Below are 16,015 nucleotides of genomic sequence, written 5' to 3'. Positions count from 1 at the left end.
GTTAACACAATACCTAAAGAAGCTTTCACGTTTTAGCAAACTGTGGACAAATGTTCTCCCTGACCCAAGGATGAATTGATTACATTTGGAGGTCATAGGTCAAGGATACTAGGCCTCATGTTCATCCCTTGTTTTACAGGCCATTCTTAAGAGCAGTATCTTAAAGGTGCAGTGTGTAAAATTGGGACTATCAACATCTAACACTTCAATTCTGGAGTGTGATGTTCATTTCTCTGGTGATAACTGTGGGAACCAGTGAAGTTTAAAAATCAATACATGCTTAACTGTTATTTGGTTCCTTCTATGGTGCCATAGAAACAGGCAAAGTGCAAAAATCCAAGATGGCAGCGTCCTTGGAGGGGACCCTCCCTATGTATGAATAAAAGGCTTATTCTGACTTAATTTAAAACATAAATTTTAAAAAATGTGTTATCAGATGTCAACACTAATTTAGATCAATCTACTTATAAATGTTATGTTTCATTTTAACCAAGCTTGTTTTGCTAAATGCTAATAGGCTAAATATTACACACTGCACCTTTAAGAGCATTTTCAAGGATTTTTTTCATCCTGACACAAGGATGAACTGAATACATTATAGAAGTCAAAGGTAATAGGGCTTGTGCACGTCCCTTGTTTGTCAAAAATGCTTAAAGGTGGTGGTTCTCAACTGGTCTTACATCAGGACTAGGGGTGGAAATGATGATTTTTTTTTTAATATTGATGCCCATATTGTTCAGAGTACTTACTGAAACAACTATTGATACTGTTGTTTTGTTTGGTGTAGTAACAAAGTGATAATACATTTAGAATAGGAGTGGTATAAACTAAGTAGAGCTTGTTTTGAAAAGTTTTGATGAATATTATCTACTTAATAGTAATGAAATAAAAATACAATCCTCATCTTCACAACTGCATGTACTGAAGTGTCCAAAAACTGAACTAAGCACAGCGGATAGAATCAGAAACAGGGATGAGAGAGTGGTGGAGACATCAGAGAAAAAAAATTTCATTGCAGGCATTCAATGGCCCCTCCCCTATTGTGGACCTTGGTAATCAGTACCCTCCCCCCACTCATCCTACGCCCATGGAGCCACAGGCTGGACTTCAACCTGGGCCGTCCATGCACATGGGGTGTGACCTGACCACCAGGATACCTGAGCACCCAAAAATGAAATGAATGAGAAATGGGGCAGTTTGGACTTGGGATGAAACAAAGACATGTGCTTCAAAATGAAAGCATTTCAAACTTTCCACATTTTTCTGGCACACATTATGACACTGAAAATGGCTTCACAACTCACTTTTGGGTCCCGATCCACCAGTTGAGAAGCAAGGCTTTACGGGATTTTTTCTTCAAACTTTGCACAAATGTCTGCCAAGACTCAAGGATTAACTTAGATTAGATTTTAGAGGTCAAGGGTTAATGTCACTATGATGTGTAACATTTATACCACAGAAGACACCCTAGCTCTCTTCCTGACCAACAACTTTACTTTCACTGTCTGGCATTTGACAATTATAATTGCCTCATCATTTTTCAAAAGTTAATGAAAATGTACCAACCCCTTTATTAGGTACACCTTTTAATTAATGCAAATGTCTAATCAGGTAATCACATGTCAGCAGCCAGTGCACTTCGACATGTAGACATGGTCAAGACCATGTGATGAAGTTCAAACTGCAGCATCCGAGAAGAAAGGTGATAAAAGTGACTGAATGAACCACTGCACAAGTGCTCTAGGAAATGGGTGGCACATTTGCATGGCTTGTGTTAATCAGACAATGCATGGTTGCATGTAAACAAGAGTAAAAGTGGAGCATTTATTTTCACTTTGTAAACAGCTTACAAGGCCAGTATATTTGCTTATTCTCCAGGTGCAGCCTCCTGATCAGAGCATGAAAAAGCAGTCCTGATTGGAGCCATTTCTCCCTGTAAATATGAAGATATTTGGTCAGTGATGCGAAAATGTATCTCCAAAGAGTGTACGGTTGATAATAGACCTGCAGATTAATAGGTTTTATTAAGTCCAGGTAAAGGTTTATGTCTAAATGTGGAGATGATGATAAAACTGGTTGTTTTCATACAATAAGGCAACATTTCAAAGAAATGGTTCCCTTTTCCTGTAAACAGTGACTTTCCACAAGCGCCTCTCCTTCAACAGGGAGCTTCTTGTCAAGAGTTCATCGTCTTTTGGCAGCACCAAGTAAAGACTTGATGATTTTAGGTAAATATGTTGTATAAAACATCCTTTCAGGTCCGTCTTATATATCGACATCTTTGTGTATTTGTGGAAACGCAGGCTGGTTTGTCTTTGGTTCCACTTTAAAGTGCAGTTTCTGTGGTGCAGCAGTGTCAAGTCTTTGGTAGATCAGAGAAGTTTCAGAGGATCGTAGGCACCAGTTTTCATCCTCTATCACATCCCAGGAGTCTTATCTTTCTGTTCTTCCTGTTTCAAATCAAACTTGTCTTTAAGTAGAAAAACTTCTCTCTAGCTTTGCCAGCAGAGAAGCAAAGATGTGACAAATGCAATGGCAGTAAACATGAGGTGTTTGTGGCTGCCACTGTGCCATCCTGTGCAGTCATTGTGGTGAGAGTGAGACCTGTCGCCACCGTCTGCTCTGCTGAAGTCAGAGACGTGGCTGTTGGCTGAACACTGAACGAGCGGCATCTGGTACGACGTGGCCCGCTTCTCCGGCTGGTTCGGGCTGGAGCCGTCACTGGGACGCTGGCCGTTGTAGAGCAGGTAGCGTCCGTGTGCGTCCTGCTCCATACGGAAGAGTTCGTACTCCGTGTGCGGAAGACGGATGCCCAACGCAACGCATCCATTTGTCACTGTGACGTCCTGCTCAACCCCAACCTGCCACGAGCCCTGAACCCCACACTCGTTACCGTTGAAGACATTGAGAAGGGAAGTGGTGGCTAAGTCCATGGGGGTTACTCTCATGTGGTTCACTGGAGGAGGAAAGGCGAGAAAGTTTGTTAGATTGAGTAACTTCTTTAAGAATAACAACAGGGATCTAAAAAAAATCCTGTTTGACCCACAGAGTAATGATATAATTTTCAGAGGTTAATATCAGACTCTTGATGAGTCACTTAAGCAATCAGTTTCTAACCAATCAAAAACTGAAGACTCAGAAAACAAGTATTTACTTCTGTTGAAAAAATCCAGAAGAAGAAAAATTCAGATATCTTAGAATAATCCCCTTTTTATGTATGTTTTTGCATCAGCCAGTTACCTTTGAAGACAAAGTCGGTCCCTCCCATGACTCTGGTGGAGTGAAGCCCCCTGCTGTAGCGTCCCCGGGCGTAAATTGTGAAGGTGGGGTGTTTACAGACGGGGTCAGAGTAGTGGTAGTAGTGACCTTCCCAGGTGTGGTTCTTATCGTGGAAGATGAAGTGCCGGGTGAGGAAAAGGACCTCAGGACGGACCTCACAGCGCTGACTCACCCACTGACCGTACAGCCCCACGGTCAGGTCGGCCCGCGGAGGCAGGATGGGAGGGTGGAGCTCGTCTGAGCGGAAGATGATGCGACAGGCAATGCAACTGTGGTCGTGGTTCTGGAGACGAACAGAGGGACAGTATGTAACGAAAAAAGTCATCTAGTTTCTTTACAGTTAATGAAGATGCTTCTCTTTTGACATTTTCATGAGGGATAAGGGACAACTTAAGGCTTTATTTTACAGTAAATACATTCTGAAACTCATTGATTAAACTGCTGATTCTGGCAGATGCTTTGTAGGATTTGAAGTGTTTTTAATAAACTATCAAAAAAGAAAATTCATTATATACATAGAAAATACTGCTATTTAAACCCTGTACACAACACTTTCTAGGTTCTTCAGCAGCATTGGAAAGAAATTGATACCAAAAAATATGGCTGTCAGCTTTAATGCATCATTCACCATGAGGTTAAGATTCATTAGGTAGTAAAGAGGTTCCTATGTCATTTTTGGGTCCTGATACAGAGTGTTGGGTTTCGGCTGGTGCTGGGTATTGATCTGACATAGGCATTAACTTTCTTTACCAACTGTGCTGTGGAAAAATGACAAATTATTTTAGCCCTACAGTGACCTCAGAGCAGGACTCAACTACAGAAATGTAATGTACAGCCTCTCTGTGACACTTAAGAGCTGTTTTTGCTGCTGATTATTGTGAATTTTAAGGCCAGATATTAAAATAAATGTGACACAGTAAATCAGTACACATCCGCTCCTTAATTTCACATTTCTGTTTAAATAAACTAACCAACAGCTCAGTGGACAAGTCAAAAGTCATGCACCTTGTTATTGAACATTTACCTTTTTACCATTCCCTTATTTCTTTTACAATCCACAACAAGTTGGTTTAGTTCATGTCATAATTTCTTATCTATATGATACTCCTTATTTTTCTTTCAAAATAAAATCAGGTCTGTATCCAAACAGGAAGTCCATTATGATTAGACAGTTCAGAAATCCAAATTCAAACAAAACTGTTTTAAATGCAAAATAGTGTAAGTGTAAAATGCAACAAAAAGAAAATTATGTGTATTTAAAAGCTTTACTTAAAGTGTAAGAGGTAAAAGTAAAATGTACAAAAGCCCTGACAGGAAGTTTCTTTATATGTTATTTTTCTCAGTTTAAACCATCATAAAAGTGAGTTGATTTTCTGTCATATTCTCAAGATTTTGAGTTGATAACGAATGCAATCACTTGACAACAAGATTAGTGTCAGTATTGATAAAAAGCCCAAATTTACTGGGAAATAGAGTAGAAATGTATAATTTACAGATGTTATTATTGTAGGGATATAGTGCATCTGATTATCTTTATTTTAGCTCCATGCTTGATAGGCATATGGATACAAACAACCTTCAGTCTGTACTCTGTTTTCATTTCAGCTTTAATTTTACATTTTTTTGGAAGCTTTAGATCCAGACCAAATGTTGCAATACCACCAGTTACAGTGGGGGGCAGCATTGGTCAATGCAGCCAACTATTCACACAAAACCCGCAAAACGCCAGCATGGCAAATGGACTTGAGTTTGTATAGCATCATCTGACTACTAAGTGCTTTTTCACCGCAGGTCACCGCTACCCACTCATACCCTTTCACACTATTCACACACTGATGGCAGAGGTTGTTATGGAGAATGGCCTAATTAGTAGAGGTGTAATGATCCATCAATATATGTATTGATACATCAATTGGTTGTTTAATGATCCAACCGTATTGATGGAAAGTCAAAAACATTGATGTTGGGGGCGCAGATGGCCTAGTGGTTTAAGGCACGCGCCACGGACGGCCTGGGTTCAAATCCAGCCTGGGGCCATTTACTGAATATCTCAACCCCGTTCTTGTCCCTGTTTCCGACTCTATCCATTGTCCTCCTCTATCAATTATAGGCACAAAAATGCCCCCCCAAAAATCAACGCTGTATTGAGGCTTCAAGCAAATGAAACTAAAATTTCCCCACACAATGTTGACAGTTTCTGCCCCAGGCAGCGTCCTAAACTAGCTAGCAGCAAGCTAGCTAACTGGCGGCAGTGGCTTAAAGCTGAGGGAGAGGATATCCTCTCCTCTCTCAGCTGTGTGGACATGATTCAGACCAACACTACTGCAGGACGGTTCCCTACCCTTAGTGTGTTGATTACGTCTACGTCTTCATCCGTACACAACCACTGAATGAGATCGTTCATGTATAATAAGAACAGTCAACTCATTATGGCTGAGGTCACGTGAGCGTTGTCTGATGCTGCAGACTCCATATAAATAGAGTGAGGGGAAAGTCCGCTGCTGCATGTCCTCTTTGATACAATGACTTTATTTTGCCATGTCACGTTAGATTTATAATAAAAATTAGCAGGACATCTGTTCTTTATACCCCCACCCCCACTCTTGTTATGAGGCTGCTCATCACAGGAGTGTCTTTAAAACTCACTATAAGATCATATGCCACATATTTAACCTTTTTAAAATCCCATAATGTACAAATAAACTACAAATGAGCTATCTGCCGCATTAATAGGTTCCTGTTAAAGTATGAAGGGCTGATATAGAGCAGAAATATCTGTTGAAGTCCACACGTGTTTAAATAAGTTAAAGAAAAAAATCTCAAATTGGAAAACAGGACAAAAATGTTGATAATTATTATAAAGGGTTGCAGAAAAAGTCCATATTGGAGCTTTTGAGTGATCTGAAGGTGTGTGGAAATAAGGATGTTTATTTTAAATCAACATATACATGATGTTAGCTGACGTCTTTGGGAGAACACGCCCTTGATAGGATGATTTATTCCAATGTCCACTACTTTGTAAAATTTTATTGTGTGGGACACTTTTTATAGATTAAAGGAGCATAGATGAGCCTTTAGGGCTTCAACAAGAAAGAAAGCTACTCTAACCATTTTAATGTTGATTCACAGACTAACCTTCGACAGAATTCTGTGAATTTGGTGATGCTGTTTGATAAGAGTTGTATATCACAAATGTAATTTTGTAATAATGATACAAATGAACTTTTTCCTGCAATAATCAATCAGCTGTTTGACTCTTCTTTCTTCCCAAACTCAGAGCTGAAGTTCCAGCTCAGTTTCATCATAGTGAAAACTGTTTTGTAAAAACTGTCATTGCTGAGAGCTTTTTCAATCCATCTTCTGTATATTTCGTCATGAACTCCAAATAAAGTGACTCCTGGCGTCTGTTGGGAGGTGAAGGAGGAAAAACTATTTCCTTTAGTCTCTGCAGCGCTGGAAGCCAGACTAGCTTCCAGCATTTTCTCAGGCTGATCACATCATTTCACTGTGAAACACAGATGTCTGCTCAAACAAGAGCTGTGACAAAACATCACACAGCGAACAGCGAGAGGATCTTTCATTCTGCTCACAAACAACAGCAGGACTCCTTTTATTCACCCGTATAAACTTACAAGTTCTTGTTTTGGTCTATGTAAATGACCATTAATCTTGTACAGGATGTGATCACAGCATCCAGACAGGACAGATGTGGGTTTCTGGCAGAGGAAAGGCAGGAAGCATTCATACTGTACTGCACAAAATCTCCCAAACAGTCAAAAACTCCAGGGAGGCAGTGGAGTTTTTGCTATTTGAGGGTGGTCAGAATTTAAGACCTAAACTCCCTAAAACAGTCACTCTTTTCCCAGACAACACTCAGTCCTCAGGAGATTTACAGGGAGTTAGAAGAATAAAGCGACAAAGAAAATCTAGAAAAACAGCAGTATCACTCCGTGGTCAAGATGAGATAATCCCAGTGCAGCTTCATAAGCGCCTAAGAATGAGAGGTTAATGGGAGAACTGGAGCAAAGCCTCCTGTGAGTCCAAACTCTGAATGAGAGCAGAGATCCATTTGTGTTAATGAGAGAGAATACTGTATACATGTAAGGAAGGGAAGAAGAAATAAATACAGCATGCAGAGAAATAAATATGCATATGTATTTTAGCATATGTTTAAGATGGAATAAGAAAGACTGCAGTCTGTGGGAGAGTTTATGTTCCAGGTGTGGAGAACATGTTCCAGATCTGCAGAAACTTAAAGCTCATAAAACATATGCAGGCTGACGGAGCCAAAAAAAAAGACATTCCCCAACCATGAACATGCCCCCTATCTATAGGTACTGAACTAGGGGTGGGACAAAATATCAATACAAGAAATTTGTGTCCTTGGTAATCTGTGCAATATTAGTTTTGGACAAGATACTTTTAAAATAGATTTCCCTGACAGTTTTACTTACTGTGTTTCTATTCTCATGTTGGTCAAAAAAGCAGTTGACAGCGGGACTAAAGGAGAAGATAACAGAGGTGTAATATCTGACAGCAGTGATGAGATGTTAAAGGTTGAAGCTTGAGAAGAGGTGAGCTGAAAACTACATGTATTGTTTTTTTTTGTGAGGCAAAGTTGCAAATTCCCCAAAAATTATTGGAATGTTGTGCAAAATATGTATAAACAGTTTACAGTGATTTACAAACTCTTTAAACATACATTCAAATGAATACAGCAAAAAGAGAATATTTAATGATCAAACTAATAATCTTGTTAGTTTTTTGGAAAATGTAGACTTCACATTCTGAATTTTAATGCATTCTCAAAAAAAATTGGGACATTAGCAAAAAAAGACTGAGAAAGTTATGTAATTAAAAAAACAAAACAAAACAAAAAAAACCTGGAACACTCCAAAGGTCAGTAGGTTAATCGGTAGCAAGTGACAGTACAATGATTGGGGATAAAAGGAGCCCCCAGGAAAGGCTCAGACATTCAGTCTACTATGTCAGAGTTTCTCCACTTTATGAAAGATTTAAGCAAATAGTCCAACTGTTTATGAGCAGGCTGACTAAAGAGACCCCGTCTTGCAGGCCACCACAGAGAGACACCACCTGTCAGGATGGAAATACATGCCAAAACTTTCAAAATAAACTTCCAGTTAGGGTTACGGTAAGAGTAAGGGTAAAGGTAAGGATGTCAGAAGTTAAACGTAAAGAAACCCGACCTGCAAAACCTGATTACAAAACATTTAATAAAGCAGAGTAAAAAGTCTGCTTATGGGAAAAATCTGTTTATATTTAAACAATAAAAAAACACTCTGATGCAGTTAGCTAAAGCTATCAAGCTGTGTTAGCTACATAAGTTTGGTAGGTAATGTAGCTACATAGTCAATGTAGCTAAAGCTACAGCTAGCAAAGAATCGTCATTTAAAAAAATAAAGTTAAGTTTGCAAAATTAATGAAGCTATGTTGGTTTTAGCTATTTTAGCTTTAGCTATGCATCTCTGTTACCTAAATAGCTAATGTAGCTACTTTAGCGTTTGCTGAAGCTCACGTTGCTAAAGCTAAATCTAAAGCTAACATGAGCACATTGGCTTACATAGTAGCGTGTACAACAAAGCTAGCCTAGCTATGTTAGCTTTAGCTAAGGCTAATGAAGCTAAAAAGAGTCACCGTAAGAAATCAAGCACTGCTGAGCAACTTGAGAGGAACATCAAGAACGAATGGGAAATCATTCTACCCTCAATACTTAAACTATTCATGTCTCAAGTCCCCAGATGCTTACAGAGCAGTGTTAATTTTGGTAGCTATTCTGAAATTAGTCTCTAGATTGAAAAACTTTAGTTTTAGTCCCATTTGAGTTATTTTTAACTTTGTAGTTTAAGTCAACAAAAACTCATTTTAGTCCAGTCTAGTAAATAAAAGTCCTATTCTTTTAAATAATTAAATGAGCCAAATTTAGCCAAAATTAAAAAATAAATAAATAAATAAATTGTTAATCATTAATAATGATCCTTCAATGCTTTAACTGATTTACATGGATGAAAATATTGACATAACTTGCATGCAAAGTTAAGAAATGTCGATTTTGAACATCCAACAGTCCAGCACTAACTTGTTGGTCTTGTTTTAGTCTTCTTGATGACAAAGAAACTTGCTTTTCATTGGAGTTTTATTATCAAAGATGTTTATTTAGCTAGTCTTAGTCTATGCTTTCTCTCAAAAAAAGGGTAGATGACTAAAATTTGTAGTCATAGTTTTAGTCAGCAAAACTAAAATGGTTACAGTGTTGTTAGAAGGAAAGGTGATGTAGCACAGCAGTAAACATGCTCCTGTATGAATGTCTTATTGAATGGGTTGCAGGCTTCATATTCAGAGCAAAAATCACATATCTATTCCATTCAGATGCTCAGTTTGAATCTCGAGTCTTAACCATGTCAACATGCCTAAATACACTGGTTGCAGCCATGTGATTGCAGCATTGCATATTTGCATTAATGAGCAGTTGAACAGGTGTACCTAAAAAAGTGACTGGTGAGTGCATGCTGTAATTTTCTCTGTGCTTTTGTAATTGATTCATTAGTCTTCCTGTGAACATTATAGGCATAAAGAAAAGAAGACCTTTAGTCAGAGTGGTTGCAATGTTTCAGTTAAGATATCCCAGACATAGCTTAAAGTCTGAATATGCAGCCTGACAGGCAAAACCCAGGGTTAAAAATGTCTTACAGCCCCTTGTGATGAAACTCACTGCTCTTAGTGAACAGTAATAACTGAAGGTGACTCAGACGAGCATGTCAACGTTTTATCAGCTCCTGTTTCTCTCCTCTGGGCTGTAACGATGAGAAAGTATGATAACAAAGCTCAGAGAGAGTTTAGTGAGAAAACTGGCCCCATCTACAGCAGAAATCACACCCTTTAGTTGAACATATAAAAGTTTAATATGTTGTTCTGTGATCAGGCAGTAATCACTACAGCTGAGAGTTGGAGCAGATTCAGACGCCTCAGGCCAGCTTCACACAAACTGATATCTGCTCTGTTATTTGCAGGTGGCAAATAAAAGTTTTACAGATGTTGTGACTCCACTCTGATCATGAAAACACAAATAAGAAGTTGAGAAGAAAGTTTATAGTTTTTTCACACAGTTCTTGAAGTTCGACAAAATTCACAGACCTAAAGCTGAACCATGAAAACAAAGAGTTTAGGCACAGGCTTTGACTCAAAGGTTCACTGTACAACTTCAGCTCTTAGACTGAGAATTGTCAGTCTTTGCTTTTTGTTTAAAAAAAGGATTTCATCAAGAGCTAAAGAAGCTGGCTTTTATCATTATGAGGCTGCTCTATCAGACCTTTCAGACCAACATGTTTGAGCCTCCAGGGCCAGAATCAGATTCAGAGCCATATGACACTCAAGAAGTTTACATGCAGTAAGAAAAAGATAAAAATATAGAAACTAAATCTGGACTTTAATATAGGTTAATGAGCATGATTGCATGAATGCATGAATATTTTGTATAGCAGAAGTTAAGATCCATAAGGCAGATGGATAACATTCACTAAATTTCAGAACCAGAAACTACTTTTATTGCCAATTTTTACACGTACAAGAAATTTTAGTTTGTGTTGCTGTGCATCACAATTAACATAGAAGAAGATGAATAAGGGAAAGAGGCTTGTTAGGACCTTGTTAGGTCTACAGGAGGAAGATCCATAGTAACTTGTTGAAAGGGGGCTTATCATGAGTCTAGTTAAATATCCTGAGCGAGTCACAACAGTGGCTTAACTTAATTATAAAAAAAAAAAAAAAAAAAAAAAAAAAGAATAGTGGCCACTGCAGAGGTGGCTACTGGTAAAAAAATGTAGAACTGCTTTTCCTCATCCTTAAAAAATGGAACCAATGAAGCCAGGAAAGTGCACTTGCAGGATGAAGACACAGCTAACTAGCAAAGCTACAGACTAGGGACACTCTGATGTTGTCTGTCAGTAAATGATGTGGCATGATCAGAAATCAGAAGCTGATGTTTATCTGCCTTGTTCAATCAATTTTGTAATGGTATCTAATTAATCTGACTGCAGTTTCCAAGAGGACTTCTGCCTTGTATTTGGCAAAAGATGTCATCTGTTGGATGCACTTTAATCTGTCTTTAAAGGTCCAACAAGAGAGAAAATGTTGGTAGAGTAAGAGTCTTACACCAAAATAGGTAATGAAAAAAAACATTGGTATTGGCATCAACAACATTTTTTGATGGTACCGTGACTACGTTATGAGACTCTTGTCCCGTCTTAGTCTACAGAGTGGGCACACCACAAGTGTGATCAGATAGCTCATTGTTTGCCGACGTCACCACAGAAAGTTCACAGGTGGTCACGGGGGGAAGGGTCAAAGAATCATAGCTGCAACAGAAGCAGTCTTTTGGTCTTGGAAGAAAGAAACAAAAAAGAAACAAGTATGGACTCTTCCCACTTATCAAGAGGAGGACAATATGGACTGGCTATCCTTGAAATTAAACTTGGATTATGAATGTGACATAACGTAAAAGGGAATCAGTGTACGTACGAATAAATCCTCTGGAGGGAGAAAAAGGACTTGTTTGCTTGTTTGATGCCACTCTGGTAAATGATAATGCAAATGCTGTCCTATTGGAAGGCGTCAGACTAAAAATGACCTCAGGTCAGGGTGTCCAACTTGCTGACAACGTAAGAAAAATGCTGACATGCTAGTCTTGTTGAACTGTGGTTGTGGTCCATCTTGGACTAGTCATTAATTGTGCCACACTACAAGAGCGGTTGCCGTTCCTGATGCTCATGATCGGGCCTGAGTTTTGACGATGCGACTTTGGAGTCAGGCCAAAATCTGGCTGGATTTGTGTCGTCTGAGCTGGCCTTAAACTGAGTCCAGGAATTGGTCTAGTAGCTGAAGAGATGCCGTGCCATTGGCGCCTCTTCAGCTTAATTTAGAGATAAATAACATACATCTTTTTATTACATAAAGACATACATCTTATTGCTTGAAGTAGTTTAAAATCAAGTGAGAGAATCAAAGATGCGACAAAGCCCAGAGCTTTAAATGACTGGTCCTGAATAACTACAAATTAAAGACCCCTGTATGTTGAGCCCAACATTAAGCCCCGTCCAAAAAGACTAGAACCTAAAAATGATGGAAAAACTTTATGTGTAAATCCAAAATTCAGTCTAATGTAGTTCTCTACTTTTTTCTCGAATGTTTACAGCTTCTGATTTTGGTTTCTCAGAATTTAAATTAGACTGCCAAAAAATTTTATTCTTTTGAGACTGCCAAAAAAAACCCAAACAATATCAGAGGTGTATTTCTTTCAAAAAAAGCCAAACCTTTGCAGGCTTTTTCCAATAAAGTGTAAGAAAATAATTTCAGAACAAGAAAACCATCTTAGATCTCTGGGAGAATATGAAAACAAGGAAATGAGGAGGATATTACTTCCATTGCTTCATAAAAATTACATTTATCCATTTTAGTTTTTACAACTCTATTTGGCAGGATCATTCGTCTGAACTGACGTCAAAATGAGGTACAATCCAAACCACAGTGGATCAAGGAGAATCAGAATTTCAGTTTGCTTGGCAGCCATATTTTATTCCATCATTCTGGAGAAAAACCACCAAAATTCATGGAAGATGATGTCCACAAAGTATTGTTTAATGAGGAAAAGGAGCTACACCAGTCCTTTAGGGTCCTGCTTTAGGGACTTATTTCTTGGTAAAATATCAATGATCCACTGCTAACTTTTAAAGTTTTCTGTAATTTAAGATAGACCCACATGCTATCTTATATACTCCAGCTTTAGAGGTTATTTTGAGCTCACTAGAACAAACTCAGAAAAGCACATACTTCACCACAAATAAGCCTCTTCATGTAAAAACCTCACAACCACAGAAACAGTTTACCAACAACAACAATATAAAAAACAGATCACTGCCTAACAAGCACCATTATCAAGTGGTCTTTAGTCTGCCTCCATGACGTAAAGAGCAAACCAGGCGACAGAAAAATGAAGAAAGCAGAAAAAAACAACCCTTCAAAACAGAGTCTGCTGATCTGCTTGCATCACCACCGGGATCCACCCAATAACCACAAATGAACACGCTGGCACCAGCAAGTGTTCTGGACTGGGACCAGCTTGGGGTAAAACACTCAACATTAATGGATTGGATAGTCACCCTGGCAGTATAAAAACCTCCAAAAAGAAACCATTACAACCTCCAAGGGTGGTTGTTTTAGTGCGCTCTGTGTGGGAGGGAGTGAGGTATTTTCTACCGCTGTTACACAAAAAAAGCTTGATAGTTGATGACAAATTGTGCCTTAAATATACCAGAATTTAAATTAGGCCAACATGAATCATTTTCAGAGGCACCCATTATGTAAACATAAGTTAGGGCAGAAGGATTTTTGACTTAAAAGTGTCAGTCTAAAACCTGTCTCGCACCAAAAGATTCCTATAATCTTCACCGATGTTGATAAAGTGAGAGACCCCACACACATATTAACTAAAATTAAACTATGTTGTTTCTTCAGTGTGTAGACAGCAACAATATGAGCATGTGAATCTTGCAAAATCACTCACACTCAAATGTGAGGGAGGCAGTAAGCTCCACAATGTCCAAACCCCAGCCATTATAAAAATGTTAAATTCAGCATTATCATTGATTTCCATGCATTTAGTTACATGCAGTCAACTTGAAGTGATCCCAGTCTGCTTATGAATGTTTTCCTGACCCTTTTGTGAATAAAAATCAATATCATATTAAAATTAGGGCTGTCAAAAGATTAAAATTTTTAATGCAGATTAATCTCAGAATTTCTGGAGGTAACCTTTATTCACATTTTAAAAATCCACAATTTTCCATTTTAATCTGTTATTTGTTCATCTGTTTGGATACAGACCTGCTTTTATAGGGATCGAAGATTATGACATGAACTTAAATCACAGAAAAAGGAACTTGTCATGGATGGAAAAGGATATAAAGGCACAGTAAAGAGTAAATGTTTGATAACACAAGGTGCAGATGACTTTTGACTTGTCTACTGAGCTGTCAGTGAAGTTTTTTTTACAGTGAAATGAGATATTAATGGGCAGTGGTGGTCTAATGGTCAATCCCATTTTTACCCCTTAGCCCATATCTTAGCCTACCCCTTGGTTTTGCTCATTCACGTCAGGTGAAGGGGTGTCCCAATTCTTTTTTGTAATCAAGGGCTAGGGCTAAGGGCTGCATAGCTCTTGAAACAAAGACTTTCAAGACCACACTTGAAACCAAGGGGTATGATGACTTTCCCACCATGCACTGTGTTCGCTTGCGAAATGGCACAACAGACTGCAAATGAGGCGTGTAAACGTAAATATTTGCAGCCTTTATAAATAATTATAGAAAATATGACAGTTGTATTTTGTCACATATTCAATCTTTAGCTATTAGCGATGGGAGTTTATTGTATTTTCGGTATGTACCCATTTAAACGAGGGCTATTAACTGTTTAAATAAATGGTGAAGATCAACACATGAACGAGACGGTTGAAGCTCTGATTACGCAATGTGTGATGATGAACAGCAATCAAGTGGTGTCTCATTTCTTAAGGGAAGGTTTTCACCCCCACCCCATACCACTCAAGGGGCAAGGGGAAGGGGCAGATGAAGGGGGAGGGCTAAGGGGAAGGGTTAAGGGGTAGAAATGGGATACTTTACATCACCGTGGTTGCATGGAGACGCTGACGTCACAACTGAAAAAAAAATGCACTTATTATGGATCTTCCTGTGCCTACAAAGAAAGCCTGAGGCAGGGAGAGAAGCAGCAATACATCCAGAGCAGAGCTGGCTTTAGGGACAAAAGCATAACACTGTTAAGTCAGAAGCAGCATAAAAGAGGAGCTGGGGTGGAGGAGGGTTGAAAAAAGCAGCTTGCAGAGGGAGCAGTAAAGCATAGTTTTAATAGGTTAAATATGGCAGCATGAGTGCAACTAGCCAATAGCATGCCTAGAGCGAATCAGCTGGCCGTCAGCTGATGAGGACTTGTTTGAGATCAGCTGATCACAAAAACATATGGCAGCGCTCGACTCTGTGACCTGCCTCAACTAATGCAGTATACTTGATTTCAGTTTTACTGCTTTAAATTGTAATTATCAACCTTTATTCTGAACTTTTATTCTCCCTATTTAATATTGTGAATTGTTTTAAAATGACCTCTAAGGTGTAAGGTGATGTATTATTTCATCATATTTACTCTCTCAGTCAGGTCGCTGATGTTTGTTGTTTGATTTGTCAATTTAGATCTGATGTCAGTGATGATGATTGGTTGGTTGCAGGTGTGTAGACACATTTTTAAGATGTCCTGAAAACTGTCTGAAGACGGTCAAATACTGAAATGGTGCAAATAAATGACTCTTTTAAGAGTTGGACAATGTGCAAGATTATTCTTGGATGTTTTTATCAAACACATTGCCTTCCTAAATACCCGACATTTATCTGGAAAAATATTTTGGAAAATTAGGAATCAATTGTAAGTTAAAATGCATGCACACATATCAGTTCTAGGTAAACAAATAAACCCTGCTAAATTTGACTGATTCGATAGCACCAAAATGGTGCCAAGTAAAGAGCTCTTTTGAAACTGAATGAGATACTTTCATTGCTGAACTGAGCCAAATGATCTGAATAGCTAAAAAGAGCAATAATTCTCCCTACAATAGGCCACACTGCCACCTGCATGAGGTCTCAGTACAAAGCTAAGT

The 16,015-nt window shown here is 38.6% G+C and overlaps 1 protein-coding gene across 1 annotated transcript in view; it reads right to left on the bottom strand.

Moving 5' to 3' along the window:
• Window positions 1-488: 488 nt before the first annotated feature.
• LOC121519748 (protein APCDD1-like) overlaps window positions 489-16,015 on the bottom strand; it is a 34,703-nt gene continuing 19,176 nt past the window's right edge. The window contains exons 4-5 of the mRNA XM_041802618.1: window positions 3,241-3,562; window positions 489-2,956 (exon numbers count right to left, since the gene is read on the bottom strand). Coding sequence (XP_041658552.1) covers window positions 2,493-2,956; window positions 3,241-3,562 — 786 coding nt within the window. The 3' untranslated portion in view covers window positions 489-2,492. The remainder of the gene's footprint in view (window positions 2,957-3,240; window positions 3,563-16,015) is intronic.

This window comes from Cheilinus undulatus, linkage group 13 (genome assembly GCF_018320785.1).
Source record: "Cheilinus undulatus linkage group 13, ASM1832078v1, whole genome shotgun sequence".
In the NCBI taxonomy this organism is placed as follows: Eukaryota; Metazoa; Chordata; class Actinopteri; order Labriformes; family Labridae; genus Cheilinus; species Cheilinus undulatus.
This window is presented reverse-complemented; position numbering and strand designations above follow the sequence as displayed.